At 57.6% G+C, this 22,092-nt stretch overlaps 1 protein-coding gene across 1 annotated transcript in view; it reads right to left on the bottom strand.

Annotated features, from left to right (window-relative positions):
- LOC135894647 (alpha-2-macroglobulin-like protein 1) overlaps positions 1-22,092 on the bottom strand; it is a 58,385-nt gene that overhangs the window by 4,695 nt on the left and 31,598 nt on the right. Inside the window, exons 11-27 of the mRNA XM_065422784.1 lie at positions 17,945-18,109; positions 16,579-16,809; positions 16,054-16,117; positions 15,764-15,909; positions 15,214-15,363; positions 14,432-14,611; positions 10,350-10,473; positions 7,841-7,997; positions 5,656-5,881; positions 5,289-5,415; positions 4,631-4,752; positions 4,023-4,074; positions 3,349-3,423; positions 2,766-2,942; positions 2,226-2,307; positions 1,788-1,944; positions 501-575 (exon numbers count right to left, since the gene is read on the bottom strand). Coding sequence (XP_065278856.1) covers positions 501-575; positions 1,788-1,944; positions 2,226-2,307; positions 2,766-2,942; positions 3,349-3,423; positions 4,023-4,074; positions 4,631-4,752; positions 5,289-5,415; positions 5,656-5,881; positions 7,841-7,997; positions 10,350-10,473; positions 14,432-14,611; positions 15,214-15,363; positions 15,764-15,909; positions 16,054-16,117; positions 16,579-16,809; positions 17,945-18,109 — 2,310 coding nt within the window. The remainder of the gene's footprint in view (positions 1-500; positions 576-1,787; positions 1,945-2,225; positions 2,308-2,765; positions 2,943-3,348; positions 3,424-4,022; positions 4,075-4,630; positions 4,753-5,288; positions 5,416-5,655; positions 5,882-7,840; positions 7,998-10,349; positions 10,474-14,431; positions 14,612-15,213; positions 15,364-15,763; positions 15,910-16,053; positions 16,118-16,578; positions 16,810-17,944; positions 18,110-22,092) is intronic.

The following is a 22,092-nucleotide window of genomic DNA, read 5'->3' as shown; positions in this document are numbered from 1 at the left end:
GAGACCCCCTGCGCCTGGGTGTGTCCCCCGGCACCCACCCCATGGGGCCTTAACAATGCTCCACCAAGCAGGCAGCTGTCACCTCCCCCAACCCATCCACCCTCCCCACCGCCACCTGTGTCCTGGGCCCATATATAAACAGCTCGCCCAAGCCTCGCCCAGATCCCCCCCAGAGCCAGAGCCAGACCCAGAAACTGGCCGAGCCGCTGAATCTTTCTGATTCCCTGACACACTGTCCCCATCCCTATCTCTCCCTGACCCGCCTCCAGTACTAACCTCTTTCCCCACTGCCCCCATCTTACCCCAAATCCCTCCCTGGTACCAACCCCCCACGGCTCCCCCGTCTCACCCCAAATCCCTCCCTGGTACCAACCCCCCCCGACTCCCCTGTCTCACCCCAAACCCTTCCCTTGCACTAACTCCCCCCTCACTGTCACCAACAATCTCCAATCCCCCCCGACTGCCGGCCCCTCCCCTGGGACAGCCGGGCTTGGCCTCACCGTGAGCGGCTGCCCCAGCTCCAGCAGCGCTGCCGTGATGTAAGCCGAGAGAGAGAGCTCGTCCACCACGCCGCCCTGAGGGGGATGGAGACACCGGGAGCTGGCTCAGACCGAGCTGCGGGTCACGTTGCCAGGAGCAGGTGAGCCGCTGCCCAGGACAGGCCCATTGGGCCTCAGAAGACCTGGCTCCAGCGCTCCGATTGGCTGGGTTTGGGTCCTGCCTCCTGCTGGGACCTGTCAGGCCCATCTGGGTCCCAAACAGCTGCCCCAAGTCATAGCAGCCAGGGAGGCCACAGGGTGGCAGTGAGTTCCACAGCTTTGTTATAGGGAGAGGCGGTAGCTGCTCCATTGTCAAGGCTGTATAAAATTTCAGTATAAAATCCTATCTGAGCCCCCCTGGAACCAGAGACTGGGAAGTTGGTTTGAACTGACATTTTCCAGATTTCCTGTGAAGACCAGGGGCCGTTTCTGCAGAGGCTGAGGGATTCGCCCCCACGGAGCGAGTTTCTGCTCATTAAATAGTCCTCCCGTGCGGGAATCTGGACTTTGCCTAAGATTTGTCTCCTTCTAGCTCCTGAACGGCCAGGTACAGCCCTGGCCCCTCCCGTAGAGTACCGGCTCCCTGCAAACTCTGGGGCAGTGGCAGGAATTGGGCTGTGAATCGAGTTGGGTGGGAATTTCCTGCTGAAATGCTTTCTCTACAGACGATGCAGTTTCCACAAAACCAAAACTTTGAGGGAAAACGTTACTTTTGCTGAAACGTTTCGATTTCCGTTGGGAAAATAGAAACGCAACATTCTGCTGTGGGGCGGCGGGGCCCAAATCGCAGCCTCTCGGGTTGGCGACCTGAATCTAAACCTTCCACTGCGAACCGGTTCAACATTCAGCTGCACCGGCCTCGTGCCCCCGTTCCCCCATGGACTTGGTTCTGTCGGACTACATCTCCCATGATGCACCGCGACAGCCCTTCTGACTGAGCCGCATGGGGAGTTGTGGGAGTCACCCTCAGGCTCTCCGTACCAGGCAATGAGTGTGGGGTCTGCTCAGTGCCTGCGGGGAGACCGGGCTGTGCAGGAGCCAGGGGGGCTGGGCCAGGGCTGCTCCCTCGTTCGGTGCAATAACCCGCTGCCCCGGCCGTTCCAGCCATTCAGCCATTCCAAAAACCCAGGGAAATCCCCAAAACCGACACGGGTCACAACAACCAGCTGCCATGAGGGGCCCCCAACCCACTTCCCCAGCTTATCCCCTCCTCCCCCATCCCATCAGCCCATCCCCCCAGCCTCCCACCTGCAGGGCGTTGTTCAACAGCTTCCCCACACTGCGGAAGCAGCCGCTCTCCAGTTGGTGACGCTGCAGCCACCTTAGGGCATCCTCTAGGTGCTTCTCGTCGATGGAGATGTAGGGTCTGGCCTGGCCAAAGGACTTGAGAACGAAGGCCGTCAGCCTGGGCGGGGAGAGACCCCGTGAGAGGGACACTCTGCAGGAGATGCTGCGGGCCAGGAGGGAGGTGCGTGGGGGACCGGGCTGGGGGTGAGCATTGTGGGGGTGAGCAGAGCTGTCAGGGGAGCCCAGAACGGGAATGGGGTGGGGGTTTGGAGTGAGTAAGTGGGGCAGAGCTGTGTGGGGAGCAGGAATGGAATAGCAGTAGGGCTGGGGGTCAGGCTGCAGCCCAGTAGGCCCTGCCCACCCAGAGCCCTGACTCGCCCGTGCTGTGCAGCCCCTCACCAGGTGTTGCCCGTGGCGTCGCTCTCCCCAAAGGCGCTGTAAGAGCCATCATTGTGTTTGTAGAGCAGCTCGCGCTGGTAGCCTGCGGGGACGGGAGAGAGACAGCGAGTCCTGGATCCGCTCACTCCCAGGGGCTAGAATCCACGCCCAGTCTGCGCCCCGTGGGGCCCGCTAGCCCTCCCCTCCCCCACGACGCTGAGACTCAGAGATTCCACGGGTCGGTTTGAATAGGGTGATGGAGTTAAGGCTGAATAGGGCCCTGATCCCCTCAAACGCTTCAGCGCCCCGACCTGGAGCTGGATCCCAACCAGTGCCCCCTAGAGGGGAAAGGGCTCCTCTCCCATTCCCTGAACCCTGAGTCTGGGCCTCGGAACTGGTGCCCCAGAGAAGAAAGGCCAAGGATCTAATTCCCTGACCCCCAGAGCCAGCCAGGGTCCTGATCTGGGTCCGGATTGGAACCTGGGACCCAGAGGTGGCATGGACAGGGCCCTTGCATGGCCCCGCCATGCCCTGGGGGCGCAGGGGCGGGAGGACACTCACCACTCTGGAGGAAACCCTTGGCCTTGTCTCTGATCTCCGGGCTCAGCTGCCCGCTCTTCTCCAGGTACTGCTGGATGTAGATGTTGGGAGCAAACCGGACCATGTTCTGCTCTCCGCAGCCATAGGGCATGGCCAGCAGGCGGTCTATGTTCTGCAGAGCCGTGCCCATTATGTCTCCTGGCACCAAGGGAGTCAGGGAAGCAGAGAATTGCCAGGCTGCACAACAGCTACCCCGTCCCTAACACCACATCAGTGGAGCCCTGGCACGCGGGGGCCAGAGCCCCCAGTTCAATTCAGGCCTGGTGGGGTTACGTGGATACGTGGTGATGAATGGCCAAGACGCCAATGCCCTGGCACAGCTTCATGGCATCACCGCAGGAGTCTATTGCCCTCACTGGGGACGAGGCCCTGGAGCACATACTGCAGGGACCAGTCCTGCCCTGGCCCCAGACACCCACAAGACCTCATTGGTCTTTTCCATCCGTGATGCCCCGGCCTCTCTGATCAGAGCACTGGGCCACAGACCGGCTGGCTGGCGAAGGGCACCGGGCCCTGGCAGGAATGGGGCAGGGGAATTCCTTACCCAGGACAGTCACGTGGGCCCGCTCGGACCCCGCCAGGATGTTCGCAGGCAGCTGCAAGGAGATTTCTTCGGACGCTGAGTAACACGAAGGCAAAGACACACCGTCAACGGCCTGTTGGGAACCTGCATCTGCCTCCAGCCAATCAGATCCCTCCATTCCTCACTGTTCGGGGCTCTCGGCCAGTCACAGCCCCTCTCTCAACCCCAAGCTCCCCCCACCATGGCACATACGTGCCCTTGAGGGCGAGGGCTGGGGGTTCTCAGCGGAAGGTCCTGCCTGTGGGAGCTGGTCCCTCTCCTGGCCCCAGAGAGCCGGTGTGACGAGCTCTGCAGGGACCATCGTACACACGGGGGCCAGGCTGCAGGGGAGAGGAGCTGGTACAAGAGGGGCTAGTGAGACTCGGGAGCAGGAGCCGGACGTGCTCGAGCCTTCGGCCCATGGCAGACAGTTCCATAACTGCCCACTAGGGGGTGCATCTTCCCCAGGCAGCTGGGCCTGGACCCTGTCCCAGGCAGGACATTGGCCTGGATGCCCCCTGGTCCGGTCCGGCCTGGCGGCTCCTGTGCCCCTAGCTGGGCCATCCAGCGGCTCAGCCATCACTGACGTGCCACAGCCAAGAGACGCCCTGCGTTAGTGACACCCACTGAGCCCCGCACAGGCGCTGGGATCCTACCTTCCTGGCAGAGCAGGGAGCTGTGCGCCTTCTCCTCCAGGATCCCCCCCGGCTGTGGGGAAGGAGCATCAGACAGAAGGTCAGGAGAAGGGACCGTGCACGTCACAGCCTGACAGGGCCTGCTGGGTCAGCCAGTGCCCCTAGCCAGGGCAGGATCATCCCCTACAGCCCGTGCTGTGGGGCTCGGGCAAATCCAGCTCTCAGCGCCCCAGCGATGGGGCTCTCGTTCCTTCCCCAGGGAGACTGTTCCCAGCCCAGCAGATCTCGCGGCTTCCTCCTCTTCAGCGCGGAGCTTCCCTCTGCTAGTTCCCTCCGCCCCCTCGAGCTCTCCCGTGTGTCACACTCAGCCACCCCCCTTGGGGCTAACCCCCATCTCTGTCTGTCCCAGGACTCTCCCGCCAGCTCCCTGATCTCGCTGGGATGGGGCCGCGTGATGGGGCAGTGCAGGTCAGGGTCCGGGACGCGGACGGCGCGATGCTGGGGTATTATTTTCTGTGGCAGGACAAAGAACAATCACAAGTGCAGACTCGGCCCACGGCCACCAGGGGGTGAGACCCAGGCACTGAATCTCCCTCCGCTCTGCCCAGAGGCCCCGACCAGACACTGACCTGGACCAGCAGGGGCTTTATCACGGTGTCCACTCGGCCTTGGGCCGGCACCACAGCCAGCTCGTTGCCGCACAGCTCCTCGGTGCGCAGAGCCTCGGTGCTGACGGTGAAGTTCACCTCCCCTGCCGAGCAAGGCGGGAGACGCCCCATTAGACAGACCAACGCCCCTGCCCGAGGCCGAGAGGAGTCCGTGTCCGAGGGTGGGAGGATACTTGAAGGGGAAGAGTGGTGAAGAAGGGAGAGAATAGTAGAAAAAGAAAGAAAATCAAGAGAGAGAGAGAGAATGGGGGAGAAAAGAGAGAGAAGGCCAGAGGGGAAGGAAAGGACGGAGGGAAGTGGTGACTGTGGGAAATGGCGATTAGGCCGTAAGGGGTTTCACTGCTGTGGCGTCCTCTCAGCCCCCTCCCCCGCAGCTCTTCTCATCCCCTCCGCTTGGCACCAAGCCCTCAGCGACCCCATCCTGCGCCCTCCTTCTCACTCCCAGCACAGAGCCTCCAATGCCCCTTACCCATCTGTCCCCTCACGCAGAGCCTCCAAAGGCCCCTACCTGCCTCCCTAGTGTGAAGGCTCCAGCACCCCTCTGCCCCCCCCATTGTGCAGAGCCCCCCACCACTTCCCTGACCCTCCCCTCCGGCACAGAGCCCCCAGCGCCCCTTACCCAGGCTGCTCGCCGTCACCTCCCACTGGAAGGTTTTCCCTTCATCTGCACAGAGGCAGCTGGTGTAGGCGCCGTCCTCGCCCGCCTGCACCTGGAACTGCGCAGACTCCGCCAGCGTCAGCTGCACCTGTGGGGCCCAACACGAGATCCCCCTTAGGGCTGTGGGGGACGCACCAGCTCCAGGCCAAGACGTTACCCCTCTGGGGATTAGGCCAGGCCCCCTCACCGTGATGTGCTGACCCCAGTGGTCACAGGGTCACAGCCAGTGACTGCCGGTGCCACTCGCCGGCCTGCGCCGCTGCCCAGCTCCCCACCCCAGGTCACCGGCCCCAGCAGCTCCAGCAGCTCAGCCCCGGGCGGCGCTCACCTTGATGCACTGCCGCAGGTAGTTGAAGACGGTGGCCTTTAGGGCAAAGGCCTCTCCCCGGATCACGGAGTACGGCAAGGCCAGCTCCACAAAGAAGGGTTTGAAGGCCGTGAAGGTGGCCGTGGGCGAGAGCCCAAAGCCCACCTCGGCCGTGCAGAACATCCCAGCTTTCCACTCCGTGATGGTGTCGGGCACCGAGACTGGGACGTCCTTGGAGCCCCCCTCACTGGGCCGGGATAGACACAAAGCAATTTTAGACAAACATGTAACTCAGGTTTTCTCTGTCTGTCATCCCACCTCAACCTCTGGATGGCAGCTGTATGTTGCACAGTAGTATAGAATCCCAGGGAATGTCCCTTGTGGACAATGGTGTCTCCACATTAAAAGAATTTACGCACAGGCGTCCTCCAAATTCATGTCCCCGTCCCAGAGAATTGTGACCTGGATGTGGTGGAGTGGCATGAGTGTTCCCATGATCCCGAGAGTGATGCTGTCGGGAGTCTCATCCTCCTGGCGGAGTCACCCAAGTCAGCAAGGTTGAAGGTGAGGTTCCAGACAAACATCAATCTAATCCCCGTCCCCCCAAGTCCTTAACAGGAAAGCAGGCGGATGAGGGAGAAAAACTGAACATTGGGAGGAGGGCTGGGGATCACTTATTGGACCAACTGACCTGCTGGGACTCATAGGGAACTCCCCGCTAGCAGGGGATAGAGGTTGCAACCAAGCCGAAGAGAAAGCAGGGAGGTCGGAAGCAGCCCAGATGTAACTGATAGAAGACTGGTCAGGTATGCTAGGAAGAGACAAGCGAGGCACTCCATGCCTCTTTTCCTTGGGCGCTGGGCCAGGACCTGGTGAAAAGGGAGGGCCCAGTCCCCCTACCTTCCCCTCTGCCTATTCATTTGGGGAACAATGTACTGCTTGGCACCATCAGAGAAGCCCATCCCAGGACTTTCAGGGTAGGAAAAACTGTTGAGGCATGACCTGTCCACTAGGCCTGCTGGCCTCCGAGTGAAAGCCACTACCAATGTCTATTGTCATTAAATAATTACTGTCTGGCCTGCCCTGTTGTCTGACCTACCATCATTTTCTCCAGACATGCTTAAAAATAAACATCGATATTCTCTGTCAACATTATAATTATAAAAAATTAAAATTGAATTCTGCCAAGCCTAGACACGGGACTCAGTTCTGCCCTTGATAAGGCCCCTTCAGGCTACTACGGGAGCACAAAGGGGGCTTAAAGCAGCCGTAAGCCAGCATGAAGTGTGCTTGCTGGCTAGCACAAAGGTATCTCTCCTCTAAGTTGGGGGCTGACTCTACCTTCAGCTGCTCTAGGAATGTGGAGGCCAGAAAGGTGATGCAATGCCATTGCTGTCCCCCTTCCTGGGGTGTGCCAAATTCAGTCTTTGTAGTCCCACTGCTCCTTCTCTGTCCCTGTTGTCTGGAGCCTTTATCTGGGGTTAACTCAGGATATTTGGATTCAGCACAGAAGCAACAAGGGAAGTCTTTAGAGCAGAGGTCCCAAAACTGTGGGGCCCACCCCCCAAGGGGGCATGGAGGAATGTTCGGGGGGGCACAGCTGGCTCGGGCCAGCCCCCATGGGGGGGAGGGAGCGCCACCAGCCCTGCCCCACACCCAGCTCTGTTCCAGCCCCGCCCCAGCCGTGGCCCCGCCCCCAGCCTCGGCACGGCTCCACACCTGGCTGGGGGCCTGGCTGCCAGCTCCCAGTGTGGCACGGCTGCGGCTCCACTCCTGACCCCAGCCCCGCCCACACCCTTGGCCCCTGGCCACGGCTCCGTTCCCAGCCCGGGGCAGACGGTGGGTGCAGGGGTGAGGCCAGGGGCAGAGTCGCACCCGGCTGCAGGCCTGGCTTCCGGCCCCCACTGCAGTCTGGCTGCGGCTCTGCTCCTGCCCCCGCCCCCAGACTCAACCCCTGGTCACGGCTCTGTCCCCGGCCCTGTTCCTGGCCCCAGCCCCACCCTCAGCTGCAGCCTCAGCTCCCTAACCCCTGTTTGCTGCCCCCACCCCCTGGAGCCACGGCCCCACTTCTGACCCCAGCTCCAGAGCAGGGGCAGGGGCAAGGGGAAGAGGGGGCACAACCTTCAAAAGTTTGGGGACCACTGTTTTAGAGGGTCTGGCCTGGAGGCTGCTCCATAGGGAAGGTCTGCAGTAGCTCCTCACTCACCCCACAGGGACCAGGTCCCACAACCACGTCTCTGGGAAGTAGGCACGTGGCGCTGGCTCCGCCTCGGTGCTGGGCTCTGGCTCCGGCAGGGCATTGCCTAATCCACTATGCCCCACTTGTACGTTCTGCGTCGCAACCTCGGGTCTATAGAAAGAGTCTAGAAAAGTGCGAAAGGGAGTAGCCAGGCTTGTCACCCGCACACAGGCAGCTTCAGCCACATCCAGGCCCTTCCCCACCCCACACGCATCTCTAGGGGCACAGAGGCCTTTCCCTCACACCAACCCTCCCACCTGCAACAACACCCCTCCCCTCCGCAAAAACACCACTAGGCACACTACCTCCCTCCACATTCACCCACACCAAGAGCCCTCCTCCACACAGCGTTAGACAGAGCAACACCCTCCCCTCACACACACCAACACCCTTCCCCCCCAGCGTTAGACACAGCAACGCCCTCCCCTCACACACACCAACACCCCTCCCCCCACAGCGTTAGACACAGCAACACCCTCCCCTCACACACAGCAACACCCCTCCCCCCACAGTGTTAGACACAACGCCCTCCCCTCACACACACCAACACCCCTCCCCCCACAGCGTTAGACACAGCAACGCCCTCCCCTCACACACACCAACACCCTTCCCCCCCAGCGTTAGACACAGCAACGCCCTCCCCTCACAGCGTTAGACACAGCAACGCCCTCCCCTCACACACATCAACACCCCTCCCCCCACAGCGTTAGACACAGCAACGCCCTCCCCTCACACACACTAACACCCTTCCCCCCCAGCGTTAGACACAGCAACGCCCTCCCCTCACAGCGTTAGACACAGCAATGCCCTCCCCTCACACACATCAACACCCTTCCCCCCCAGCGTTAGACACAGCAACGCCCTCCCCTCACACATACCAACACCCCTCCCCCCACAGCGTTAGACACAGCAACGCCCTCCCCTCACACACACCAACACCCTTCCCCCCCAGCGTTAGACACAGCAACGCCCTCCCCTCACAGCGTTAGACACAGCAATGCCCTCCCCTCACACACATCAACACCCTTCCCCCCCAGCGTTAGACACAGCAACGCCCTCCCCTCACACATACCAACACCCCTCCCCCCACAGCGTTAGACACAGCAACGCCCTCCCCTCACACACACCAACACCCTTCCCCCCCAGCGTTAGACACAGCAACGCCCTCCCCTCACAGCATTAGACACAGCAACGCCCTCCCCTCACACACACTAACACCCTTCCCCCCCAGCGTTAGACACAGCAACGCCTTCCCCTCACACACACCAACACCCCTCCCCCCACAGCGTTAGACACAACGCCACAGCTCCAGCTCTCCGAGTATATTTCTACGCTGCTGTTAAATACCCGTGGCTGGCTTGTGTCAGCTGACTCAGGCTTGCAGGGCTCGGGCTCCAGGCAGGGCCGGCTCCAGGCACCAGCGTAGGAAGCAGGTGTTTGGGCGGCCAATTCAAAGGGGTGGCACTCCGTCCGGTATCGGGGCGGCACGTCCGGGTCTTCGGCGGGAATTCGGCGGCGGGTCCCTCATTCCCTCTCTTCCTCTTTGAGCTGCCGCCGAATTGCTGCCGAAGAGGAAGAGAGGGAGGACCCACCGCCAAATTGCCACCAAAGAAGCGGTGCGATTGAGCTGCCGCCGAAGTGCCGCCACTCGTCTTTTTTTTTTTTTTTTTGCTGCTTGGGGCGGCAGAAAAGCTGGAGCCGCCCCTGGCTCCAGGGCTGTTTAACTGAGGTGTAGACATTCAGGCGTGGGCTGGAGCCCGGACTCTGATACCCTGCGTGGGGAGAGGGTCCTGGAGCCCAGACTCCAGCCTGAGCCCGAATGTCTACACTGCAATTAAACAACCCCATAGTTCGAGCCCCGTGAGTCAGCTGACATAAGCCAGCCACAGGTGTTTACTAGCAGTGGAGACAGACCCTCTGTGGCCACAGCATCTGACTCCATAACTCCTGAAGCTTCAATGAATCCCCCAGAATTTATTTCTATTTGTTCTAAATCTCTCAGCTGTCTGTTCATTCAAGCAAATGTCCCCTGGGTCTCATATTGTGGGGCAGGATCCAAAGCAGGGACTGATCTCTTTCCTCTAAATCCATCAGAATCTGAAACATCTCAGTAAAGTCCCCTCCTTCTCTTCTTTTTTTCTAGACTAAACAACTTTTGTTCTGCCACGAAATCCCCCATCGGCATTGCCCTTCTCTAGGCCTTCCCCAGCTCAGGAGCAACAACCAAAACTGAGTGCAAGGCTCCACATGAAGGTGGTCAGTGCTCTCTCTAACACCATTGAAACACGTTCTCTGTAACCCACCACCAACACGGGTTGGCTTTTCTGAGTGCTGCTTCACTCTGGGCAGATGGTTTCATAGAGCTCTCTCCCCAGCGACTCTGAGGGCTTTCCCCACCCTGACCAATCCCATTTCTGGCCTTCAGGGAATGGAGAATCCATAGGGAATTTCAGAAACAAGAAGGATGGGAACTCACCCATTGGACTTCCTGGAGGGCCGAGTTTAAGGCTGGGTTGACTGCTGAATCTGAAGATCGGAATATCAGGGCAGATGAAAGGTTTCTTGGTGTTCGCGTTGGTGAGAATTTTCAAAGCCGCATCCTGGGAAAAAGAAAAGAAGGGAAAACAATACAACCAGCAACAAACTGTACAAGAGGCTGTTTTTCGCTGCCCTTTTAAAGGGAAAGTAACTATGAAGCAATAAAGCTGAAATACTAGCAGACCCAAGACTGTGGTACTATATCTGTGAGTTTGCTTGGATGAGAGGAGGCAAGTCTCCTAAACTCCAGATGCTCACATAACAGCAACTCATCACACAAATAACCCTCCCAGCCCCACGGCTCAACCTGGACAATGCAACGAACAACCAGTCTAGCAATTCAATTCGACAAAATACCCCACTCACTGCCATGTCACTCTGCCCTCCCCAAACTCACCCCCAGGTGCCGGAGAAACAGATGGGCCTTGCAGCATCTATTGACCTCCAAGGTCAACATGTTCTGGTGGCTCAGGTTTCTGGTGCATTAGTAGGAGCGTTGCCAGCCAATTGAGGGAAGTGATTATTCCCCTCTTTCGGCACTGGGGAGGCCACATCTGGAGTATTGAGTCCAGTTTTGGTCCCCCCACTACAGAAAGGATGTGGACAAATTGGAGAAAGTCCAGCAGATGGCAACGAAAATGATCAGGGGGCTGGGGCACATGACTTACGAGGAGACACTGAGGGAACTGGGCTTATTTAGTCTGCAGAAGAGAAGAGTGAGGGGGGATTTGATAGCAGCCTTCAGCTACCTGAAGGGGGGTTCCAAAGAGGATGGAGCTCGGATGTTCTCAGTGGTGGCAGGTGACAGAACAAGGCACAATGGTCTCAAGTTGCAGTGGGGAGGTCTAGGTTGGATATTAGGAAACACTATTTCACTAGGAGGATGGTGAAGCACCGGAATGGGTTACCTAGGGAGGTGGTGGAATCTCCATCCTTAGAGGTTTTTAAGGCCCAGCTCGACGAAGCCCTGGCTGGGATGATTTAGTTGGGGATTGGTTCTGCTTTGAGCAGGGGGCTGGACTAGATGACCTCCTGAGGTCTCGTCCAACCCTAATCTTCCATGATTCTATGACTCCCCAACTAGACTGAGGGTCTCCTGCAGAGAACACCCCACAGCCAGTTTCCCCCTCCTTTTTTAACAACTCCAGCAGCTCTGCTGATCACCACTGTGGCACTCTCCCTGTGTCCCTGCAGCCCAGAGAGGGAGGAAGCAGGAGAGTGTCTGGCTGATGGCTGAGCTCCTCTCCTGCCACTTGGGGCTGCTGCACCTTCCCTGCTTCTGGAGTCACATGTGTTGCCTCTGCCTCCACTCCCTGACTCACCTGGGCGGATGGTCTGCAAAGCAGGCAGCAGCACTGGGGCTCCAGCAGCAGAGAAGGCACAGCAGCCCCATGTGGTGGGGGAAGAGCTCAATCAGTAGCCAGCCACCTGGCTGCTTCCTCCCTCCCCTTGGCTGCAGGGACACAGGGAGAGTGCCACTGCCAGGCGCAGTGCTGCCTCCTCGCTACTGGGCATCCCCACCAGAGGCATAGGGTGACCAGGTGTCCAATTTTTGACTGGAACATCCGGTCGAAAAGGGATTTTGGTGGGTCCGGGGCCGTTGAGTGTCCAGTTGGCGATGCTGCGCAGCAGGGCTGGCAGGCTCCCTGCTAGCCTCCATGCTGCGCGGCTCCTGGGAAGCAGCTGGTATGTCCACCTCTGGCTCCTACGCGTAGGGGCAGCCAGGGGGCTCCGCCTCCTGCCTCCACCCCAAATGCTGCCTCCGCAGCTCCCATTGGCCGGGAACTGTGGCCAATGGGAGCTGCGGGGGGCAGCGCCTGCGGACGGGGCAGCGTGCAGAGCCACCTGGCTGCGCCTCCACGTAGGAGCCGGAGGGGGGACATGCCGCTGCTTCCAGGAGCTGCTTGAGGTGAGTGCTGCCCAGAGACTGCACCCCTGACCCTCTCCCAGGCCACAACCCCCTGCCCCAGCCCTGATCCCCCTCCCATCCTTCAAACCCCTCAATCCCAGCCCGGAGCAGCCTCCTGCATCTCAAACCCCTCATCCCCAGTCCCACCCCAGAGCCCGCACCCCTGATCCCCCTCCAGTCCTCTGAACCACTCAGTCCCAGCCTGGAGGCCCCTCCCATACCCTGAACCCCTAATTTCTGGCCCCACCCCAGAACCTGCACCCCCAGCCCAAAGCCTGTACCTCCTTCCACACCCCCACACCCTGCCTCAGCCCAGAGCCCCCTCCCATATTCCAAACTCCTTGGCTCTACCCTCCAGCCTGGAGCCCTCTTCTGCACCCCAAATCCCTCATCCCTGGCCCCACCCCAGAGCCTGCACCCCAAGCCAGAGTCCTCACCCCCTCTTGCATCCCAACCCACTGCCTCAGCCTGGAGCCCCCTCCTGCACTCTGAACTCCTTCTGGCCCCACTCCAGAGCCCACACCCCCAGCTGGAGTCCTCACCGCCTCCTGCACCCCAGCCCCCTGAGCTAGCCCAGTGAAAATGAGCAAGTGAGTGAGGGTGGGGAGAGTGAGCGGGGGGTATGGGGTGAGTGGGGGCAGAGCCTCAGACAAGGGGCGGGGCATGGGCAGGGCCTCAGACAAGGGGTGGGGCAAGGGTGTTTGGTTTTGTGTGAGTAGAAAGTTGGCAACTCTACAGAGGCATCCTGAGAAATCGGGGGTGGAGGGACATGACCTTGCATGCCCCCCGCATGTGTCACCTCTGCTGGGGAGGCATATGTCCCCTGATCTACATTAAAAGCTGCTCACTTGAACTTCAAGTTTACTTGGTTTTGCTTCTCAGATATTGTAGAACTTTTTAGGGGCAAGAGTAACATCTTTGATATATTATACAGCACTAAGTAACACTCAGGAATAACACACAAGAATAACCTTAAAGCTTATTTTCAACAAACGCAGAGAGTGTTTCAGCAGGTCTGAATGAATTGCCCGTGGCTTCCTCACTCCGCGTGCTGCACGGACGCACCGAGAGTGCCGCTGTGTCCCCACCACAGGCATCCCGAGGAGTCTGGGGGGCATGTGACCCCCCAGAATCTTTCATTTGTGCCCCCCCACTAGCCACAGCTACAGAGTTTGCGCCAGCCCAAGTCTCTGAACGGACTGATGGTGCTTTCCCTGTGGAGCACAACGCAGTAACCCAAGTCTTGAGGTGACAAAGGCCTGGATAATGGTAGCAAAGTCCACGCCAGACTGAAAAGGTTGCAACACTTTGATCAGACTTATGTGGAGAAATACCGTCTTGGCTACAGCTGCTATCTGATCAACTCAAAGCAGCTACAGAGTCATTGTGTCCTGCACATTGCAAACTTGTGGGCGACCTCCCCGTGGGAGGAGCTGATACAATCTCTGCCATCTCTTCTGGTTGTTTTCCCCAACCTAATCTCAGCCTTACCTGAACAGCTGGATAGCTCTGCTATGCCCCAGCCTCAACTGGACCCTGGGTAAAGCACTCGACTGAACCTTTGTGGCTTAGTGTGATGGACACAAAGAGCTGCACGTCGGCAGCAGACGGAAGGCATTGCAAGCTACGCCTCCTCACTCACACTCCTGGCACTGCACAGACCCACTGGATAGGAGCGGGAGACAAGGCAGGACCTTGAAACACGCACTAAGGCACTCAGGAGCGAAGAGCGAGAGCCCAGCACCAACCTCTGGGATCTCTACTGAAGGGACAAGACTACTTGAGGGCGAGTTTCTCAGCTCTCTCTAGGGTCCACAGGTGAGTCAACAACCCCTCATGATCAGCGGTATCTCAGGCAAGCTAGCGCTACCATGTCACTTTCTCCATGGGCCAGACCCTCAGCATAATCAGCGTTATTTCATTGACTCCAATGGTGCTGTGCCAATTTACACCAGCTGGGGATCCAGCCCTTTTGACTCCAATGGTGTTGGGACCATTTACACCAGCTGGGGATTTGGCTCCAATACCTATGTATATTTCTCTCTCTGATTTTGAGGCTTCAGGTCAGCAACTGTGGCCTCATCAGGTTCTGGCCTCCGCATTTACTTTACCTTAAATAAACGGTAGGAGTCACTGTTGGAAAACTGGACAGACTGGGGCCTTCTGTGAGGCCGCCACCAGGGACTCATGTATTCGGAGTACTCAGAGAAATATGGACAACCGCCTGACTCATGCTCTCGAGCTGCAGTGGGATAGTCTCCTTGGGGAAAATGGGGGAGCAAGTTATAGACCTAAAAATAAACAGACAACATGAGGCGTGGGAGCTAAGCCAGAGCCCAATTCCAGCCCCTTCTCTCACAGACGCATCACCCCATAAACCTCCCCAATCGCCCTGGCTAATCTCCAGCACAGATGCCTCCCTCCACCCAACCCCATCTCCCGCATGGACGTCTGTCGCTGCAGCTCCCCCACATCCATTCCTTTCTATCACCCGGGCAGGGACAACTCCCACAATGCACCTTGCCAGTTGTCCCCTGTTGTACATGGGGGCAGGGAATTCTCCTGCCCCCACCCCTGGGGACCAGCTCTGCCCTGGAGAGCGAGCTCCGGTTACCCTGGCCATTATCTCAGCTCCGAGCTCCATGTTCCCAGCCAGAGCCGGGGTGAGGGGGTGCCGGGAGGGGGGCATTGCAAGGGCTGATGGGAAAACAGGCAAGGCAAGCGGGGACCCCCCAGAGTTAGGGGCTGTCAAGTGCCATGGGAACAGCCCCCAGACTGGGGAGAGGTGGCCTCGAGGGGTGTCCCCCAGCGGCCGTGCATCGCCCCTCCCTGCGAGGGGGGAGGACTCGTCGGGGGAGGGGCCGGGCGAGCGGCCGAGCTGCTCTGGACTCACCGTGTCGACGCTGAGCTCGGCCTCGGGCTTCATGAGCAGCACGCTCTGATCCACGGCGCGGACGGCGCACAGGGACCCGGGGGCAGCCTGCACCCGCAGCTGGAGCTCTGAGCCCGGCAGGGCCCGGTCCTGCGAGAAGGCCAGCTTCACCTGGCGAGGCACAGCGCGTCACAGGGGAGGGGGAGAGAGACCCCCAGGGGCAGGAGGAGACAGGCCTGGGCAGGGGCAGGGGCAGGCACCGAGTGTCACTCTGGCCCCAGGCCCCGCTGGCTGAAGGGCTGGAGCTTTGGGGATCGGTGCTGGGGGTGGGGGGGTTGAGGCAGCCCAGGCTCATTCAGTGCCCCCGTGGGACGGCTCAGGGAGCTGCAGTTATTCATAGACACCCCAGAGCGAGTGAGGTGGATGAGGGTGCAACGACCCTGGCGCTGCTGTAAGGCCAGGAAGGGAGGGGCTGGGGGCACCCAGCAATGCCCCTGCTCAGGGCTCCTGTTATGGGGCAGGGAGCGATTCCCCCACCCCAGAGGCTTCTCCGCCCGAGCCCCAGGCTCACCTTGTTCGGGAGGCACTTTGCCATGTGCAGCCGGGCGCGGTCGGCAGCCATCTCGCCATCGGGCAGCACCGTGTAACCCAGCACCTTGGCAGCAGGCGCCAGGTCAGCGCCGACGGGCAGCTCCACGGAGAAGGAGCCCTTCAGCCCTAGGGATGGTGGGAAACACCCAGGGGAAGTCAGGCCCAGCCAGCAGAGCCCCCTCCCCCAGCCCGGCCCCTGCTCAAGGGGCTCAATCCCCAGTTGCCCACTGGGCGCCCCCTATCTGCACAGACCCCTCCCCCGCCACTTACCAGTCCCTTCCATGAGGTCCAGCCCCTTGTGGAGGATCCTGGCGATGGCTCCCTTGGCCACGACCTGCGGAGGAGGAGACGGGAGTCACTGAGCTGATGCTATACGGGGGGCTGACAAACGCCCCAACATGGGGATAGCTACGCAGGCTGGAGTCAGGGCAGGGTGTGACCTCTGCTCCCCACGGACTGAGCCAGCAGACGTGGGGGTGCAAGGAAGAACATTCAGGTAGGTATCCCATTCCCCAGCCCCCCAGGTCAGCCAGCCCCCGCTTTGGGGCCAGATTGGAACCAGAGCCCCTAGTGGGGAAAGGGGAAAAGCCCCGTCCTGATCTAGCCCCGCCCTTTTCATTCAAAGGAACTGTCCTATTGCCCACTGGTCTGTCTTGGGGTCACAGCGCTGATTCCATACCTCATGCTCATACACATGCACGCACACATGCACCTTGTGCTCACACACACACACACACACACACACACATGCACACACACATACACACACACTTTAGTCTCCCAGGACGGGCTCACCAGGAAGATGAAATCCAGGCTCCTGGACCCGTTCCCCAGGGCCTCCCTAGCAATGATGTAATCCACCTGGAGCTGCTGGGCCTGGTCGCAGGGCAGCACCCCTCCCAGCGAGCGGATCTTCAGGAAACTCTGGCTCTTGGAGTAGAAGGGCTCCAGGTTACGATGGGCATCTGGATAACTGGGAGAGACTCTTCCATACACAGAGCTGCGATCCACCTGCTTGAAGTGCCCCTGGGGGATAGAGAGAGCGATGGGGATCATCAGGGATACAGAGTGCCCAACATAGGACAGGAATGCCGCCGGGGCAAGGCAGGCTTTGCCAACTGATTTCTTCATCAAGACCCCTCACCCTGTGTCCGTAAGAGTTGTAGTAGAGAGAGAGAATCTGGAGCACTGGGCCTGGTGTAAGACCTGAGGCCTGAACCACAATCAACATAGCCAGGCCATGCTATGAGCAAAACTCAGGCCCTGTCATAAAGCAGATGCTTGCTTACAAGTCCACTGTCTGGTACATGAACTTGGCAAAGATATGACTAGTGTTGCTAAAACACAGGCTTTCCTAAGAAGTACTAGGTGTTCATGTAAACACATTCCAGAAGGCTAGCACAGGTACACCCTAACCTAGAGTTCTCACGTAACGGCATAAACACAATCCTTGGAGATGGTACAGGAACACACTGACCCAAAGTAAGATAAGAATGGGATGACAGAATAGTGAATGGGGATGTTTTGTTTGAACCAGCAGGTACAAAGTATAGGGTTGGTAACTAACCATATCAGGAGTGTCATACGTAACTTGTTTGCATCAATGTATAAAAGGGTAAGTCATAAGGAGGGCACCTTTGTCCAGCGGAGGGAGCAGCAGACAGTCCCGCTGCTGACTGAGCTGGTTCACTGTCATGAGCATACATATGTTAGTGTACCTGTAACCACAGAACCAGGGCGCTAGGACCGTGCTTCGTGGACAATAAACCTAGCCAAGTGCCTTCGTCACTGAACTGTGCCCTGTGGTCTTTCTTTATGAGTAACATCGAGGTCTGCTGAATTAGCAGGCTGCACTCTCTGCTAGTGCTGATAACACCGGAGCTCCATGAACAGAAGCACTGAGCAGCTGCAACAGCTTAGCAGCCTAGACAGCGTAACCGCAGCAAAAACAACATTTCTCAGCACTTAACAAAAGTGACATGGAAAACCCCAGTGGTTCGAATGGGGCAGCCTGACAGAGGCAATGCAGCAACCCCTGAGCTGCTGAGCCCAGTGCTGGGTGCCCTCGTACATCAAGTGCGGGTGTCCAGTCCCGCTCAAAGGAGATGATCAGAGGCTGGAGTGCAGGATCCCCACAGGTGTTGGGATGCCCGTCACTTACCCTCAGAGTGACCCTCTCAGTCCAGCCGGAGGTGTCCAGCTCGAAGGAGGCTCTGCCAGACTCGTCCGTCAGGAAAGTCTGGTCCTGCCTCACGTCTCCGTAGCTAACAAAGAGCTGTAGCTTCTCATTCTTCAGTGCAGAGCCATCTGCCGCCTTCAGGAGCATCTGAGTCAGGAGAGAAAGGGGGAGACGCACAACTCAAGGGAGCAGACTCCTGGGAGAGTGTTGCCCACTAGGGGCTAAAGAGCTGGCCAGGAGCAGAAAGGGGTAATGCAATCCAGCCCTGAGATGCACTGGGGAAGCCCAGGGCTGGGATAGGGTGTTGGGGGTGAGGACTGAGGGGCATTAGCAGATCTGGGAAGAAGTTGGGGCAGGACGGGAATAGCTGGGGATTCTGGGGTGAGCACTGAGGGGTAACAGGTTGTCCGACCCCTTGACTGAGCCCTCCCTTGGGATGTGGGACTCTGCAGTCCAACCGCCCTCAGACCCTGAAACCAGGGCCTCAGATCTCCCAGCCCCGTTGCTTTGCTTACACACATTCCCTCTGAGTCCCATCTGGGCTGTGGCGGCGAACAGCAGAGGCTAACAGAGGGAGTTTGCCTGGGAGCTGTCCGAGAGGAGGTACGCTAAGTGCTGCATTAGGGGGGCTGTGTTGGTGAGTATCTGAGTGTCTGCTGCTGGGACAGTTGGTCAGTTTGACCGTGTGCTTGATTGCTTGCTTGTTTGTTTGAAAAGTGTGAATTGGGAGTGCTTTGTTCCAGGTGGGCCTTGAGTGGGCCTGACTGGTATATAAGGGCAGTCAGCAGCGAACCAGCTGAGCGGCGAACAGCAGAGGCTAACAGAGGGAGTTCGCCTGGAGAGAGCTCACTGAGGCTTTCATCTGCAGGTTTCTCTGAGTAGTTCCTGCAACAGCTGAGGAAGCTCTTAAGAGGACAGGGATATGGAAGGTGAGCGATCAGCTGTTGTAACCTGCACAGGTTGTGCCATGTTTGTCTTTCTTCCACAGGACAGAAGCGACTTTGTCTGTACAAAGTGCAAGCTGGTCTCCATATTGGAAGAGAAGGTTCGAGGGCTGGAGAAACGAGTATCAACACTGCGTTGCATAAGGGAAAATGAAGATTTCCTGGACAGACGTCAGGAGATGCTTCTACGGCCACAATGTTCTGAAGATTCAGAGCAGGCACAGCAGGGACAGAAGGATTGTGAAGAGGTTTGGCAGCATGTGACTTCCAGAAGGAGAAAGAGGAGCGTCCATGCACCAGCAATGGAGATACAGGTGAGCAATCGTTTCCATGTTTTCTCCACAGGTACTAATGCGGAGAGTGGACTAGATGACCCATCTGAGGGAAGGGAGCAGAAGGAGACTCCACCGATTGGAAGGCAAAAGATGCACTGTCCTAGGGATGGGGGTTCCACGACCACCACTCCCAAGAGGAGGAGGAGGGTGGTGGTGGTCGGGGACTCCCTCCTCAGGGGGACTGAGTCATCTATCTGCCGCCCCGACCGGGAAAACCGAGAGGTCTGCTGCTTGCCAGGAGCTAGGATACACGATGTGACAGAGAGACTGCCGAGACTCATCAAGCCCTCGGATCGCTACCCCTTCCTGCTTCTCCATGTGGGCACCAATGATACTGCCAAGAATGACCTTGAGCGGATCACTGCAGACTACGTGGCTCTGGGAAGAAGGATAAAGGAGTTTGAGGCGCAAGTGGTGTTCTCGTCCATCCTCCCTGTGCAAGGAAAAGGCCTGGGTAGAGACCGTCGAATCGTGGAAGTCAATGAATGGCTACGCAGGTGGTGTTGGAGAGAAGGCTTTGGATTCTTCGACCATGGGATGGTGTTCCAAGAAGGAGGAGTGCTGGGCAGAGACGGGCTCCACCTAACGAAGAGAGGGAAGAGCATCTTCGCCAGCAGGCTGGCTAACCTAGTGAGGAGGGCTTTAAACTAGGTTCACCGGGGGAAGGAGACCAAAGTGGGGAAATGGGATCCTGGGAGGAAGCACAAGCAGGAGAGCGCAAGAGGGGAGGACTCCTGTCTCATGCTGAGAAAGAGGGACGATCGATGAGTTATCTTAAGTGCCTATACACAAATGCAAGAAGCCTGGGAAACAAGCAGGGAGAACTGGAAGTCCTGGCACAATCAGGGAACTATGATGCGATTGGAATAACAGAGACTTGGTGGGATAACTCACATGACTGGAGTACTGTCATGGATGGATATAAACTGTTCAGGAAGGACAGGCAGGGCAGAAAAGGTGGGGGAGTTGCGTTGTATGTAAGAGAGGAGTATGACTGCTCAGAGCTCCGATATGAAACTGCAGAAAAACCTGAGAGTCTCTGGATAAAGTTGAGAAGTGTGAGCAACAAGGGTGATGTCGTGGTTGGAGTCTGCTATAGACCACCAGACCAGGGGGATGAGGTGGATGAGGCTTTCTTCTGGCAACTAGCAGAAGTTGCTAGATCGCAGGCCCTGGTTCTCATGGGAGACTTTAATCACCCTGATATCTGCTGGGAGAGCAATACAGCGGTGCACAGACAATCCAGGAAGTTTTTGGAAAGTGTAGGGGACAATTTCCTGGTGCAAGTGCTGGAGGAACCAACTAGGGGCAGAGCTTTTCTTGACCTGCTGCTCACAAACAGGGAAGAATTAGTAGGGGAAGCAAAAGTGGATGGGAACCTGGGAGGCAGTGACCATGAGATGGTCGAGTTCAGGATCCTGACACAAGGAAGAAAGGAGAGCAGCAGAATACGGACCCTGGACTTCAGAAAAGCAGACTTTGACTCCCTCAGGGAACAGATGGGCAGGATCCCCTGGGAGAATAACATGAAGGGCAAAGGGGTCCAGGAGAGCTGGCTGTATTTTAAAGAATCCTTATTGCGGTTGCAGGAAAAAAACATCCCGATGTGTAGAAAGAATAGTAAATATGGCAGGCGACCAGCTTGGCTAAACAGTGAAATCCTTGCTGAACTTAAACGCAAAAAAGAAGCTTACAAGAAGTGGAAGATTGGACAAATGACCAGGGAGGAGTATAAAACTATTGCTCAGGCATGCAGGAATGAAATCAGGAAGGCCAAATCACACTTGGAGTTGCAGCTAGCAAGAAATGTTAAGAGTAACAAGAAAGGTTTCTTCAGGTATGTTAGCAACAAGAAGAAAGTCAAGGAAAGTGTGGGCCCCTTACTGAATGTGGGAGGCAACCTAGTGACCGAGGATGTGGAAAAAGCTAATGTACTCAATGATTTTTTTGCCTCTGTCTTCACAAACAAGGTCAGCTCCCAGACTGCTGCACTGGGCAGCACAATATGGGGAGAAGGTGACCAGCCCTATGTGGAGAAAGAAGTGGTTCGGGACTATTTAGAAAAACTGGATGTGCACAAGTCCATGGGGCCGGATGCGCTGCATCCGAGGGTGCTAAAGGAGTTGGCGGATGAGATTGCAGAGCCATTAGCCATTATTTTTGAAAACTCATGGCGATCGGGGGAGGTCCCGGATGACTGGAAAAAGGCTAATGTAGTGCCCATCTTTAAAAAAGGGAAGAAGGAGGATCCGGGGAACTACAGGCCAGTCAGCCTCACCTCAGTCCCTGGAAAAATCATGGAACAGGTCCTCAAGGAATCAATTATGAAACACTTAGAGGAGAGGAAAGTGATCAGGAACAGTCAGCATGGATTCACCAAAGGGAAGTCGTGCCTGACTAACCTAATTGCCTTCTATGATGAGATAACTGGCTCTGTGGATGAGGGGAAAGCAGTGGATGTGTTATTCCTTGACTTTAGCAAAGCTTTTGATACAGTCTCCCACAGTATTCTTGCCGCCAAGTTAAAGAAATATGGGCTGGATGAATGGACTGTAAGGTGGATAGAAAGCTGGCTAGATCGTCGGGCTCAACGGGTAGTGATCAATGGCTCCATGTCTAGTTGGCAGCCAGTTTCAAGCGGAGTGCCCCAAGGGTCGGTCCTGGGGCCGGTTTTGTTTAATATCTTTATTAATGATCTGGAGGATGGTGTGGACTGCACTCTCAGCAAGTTTGCAGATGACACTAAACTAGGAGGCGTGGTAGATACACTAGAGGGTAGGGATCGGATACAGAGGGACCTAGACAAATTAGAGGATTGGGCCAAAAAAAACCTGATGAGGTTCAACAAGGA

This window comes from Emys orbicularis, chromosome 25 (assembly GCF_028017835.1).
Source record: "Emys orbicularis isolate rEmyOrb1 chromosome 25, rEmyOrb1.hap1, whole genome shotgun sequence".
Classification (NCBI taxonomy): Eukaryota; Metazoa; Chordata; order Testudines; family Emydidae; genus Emys; species Emys orbicularis.
The sequence above is the reverse complement of the archived record's forward strand: the minus strand, read 5'-3'. Positions and strand labels throughout refer to the sequence as shown.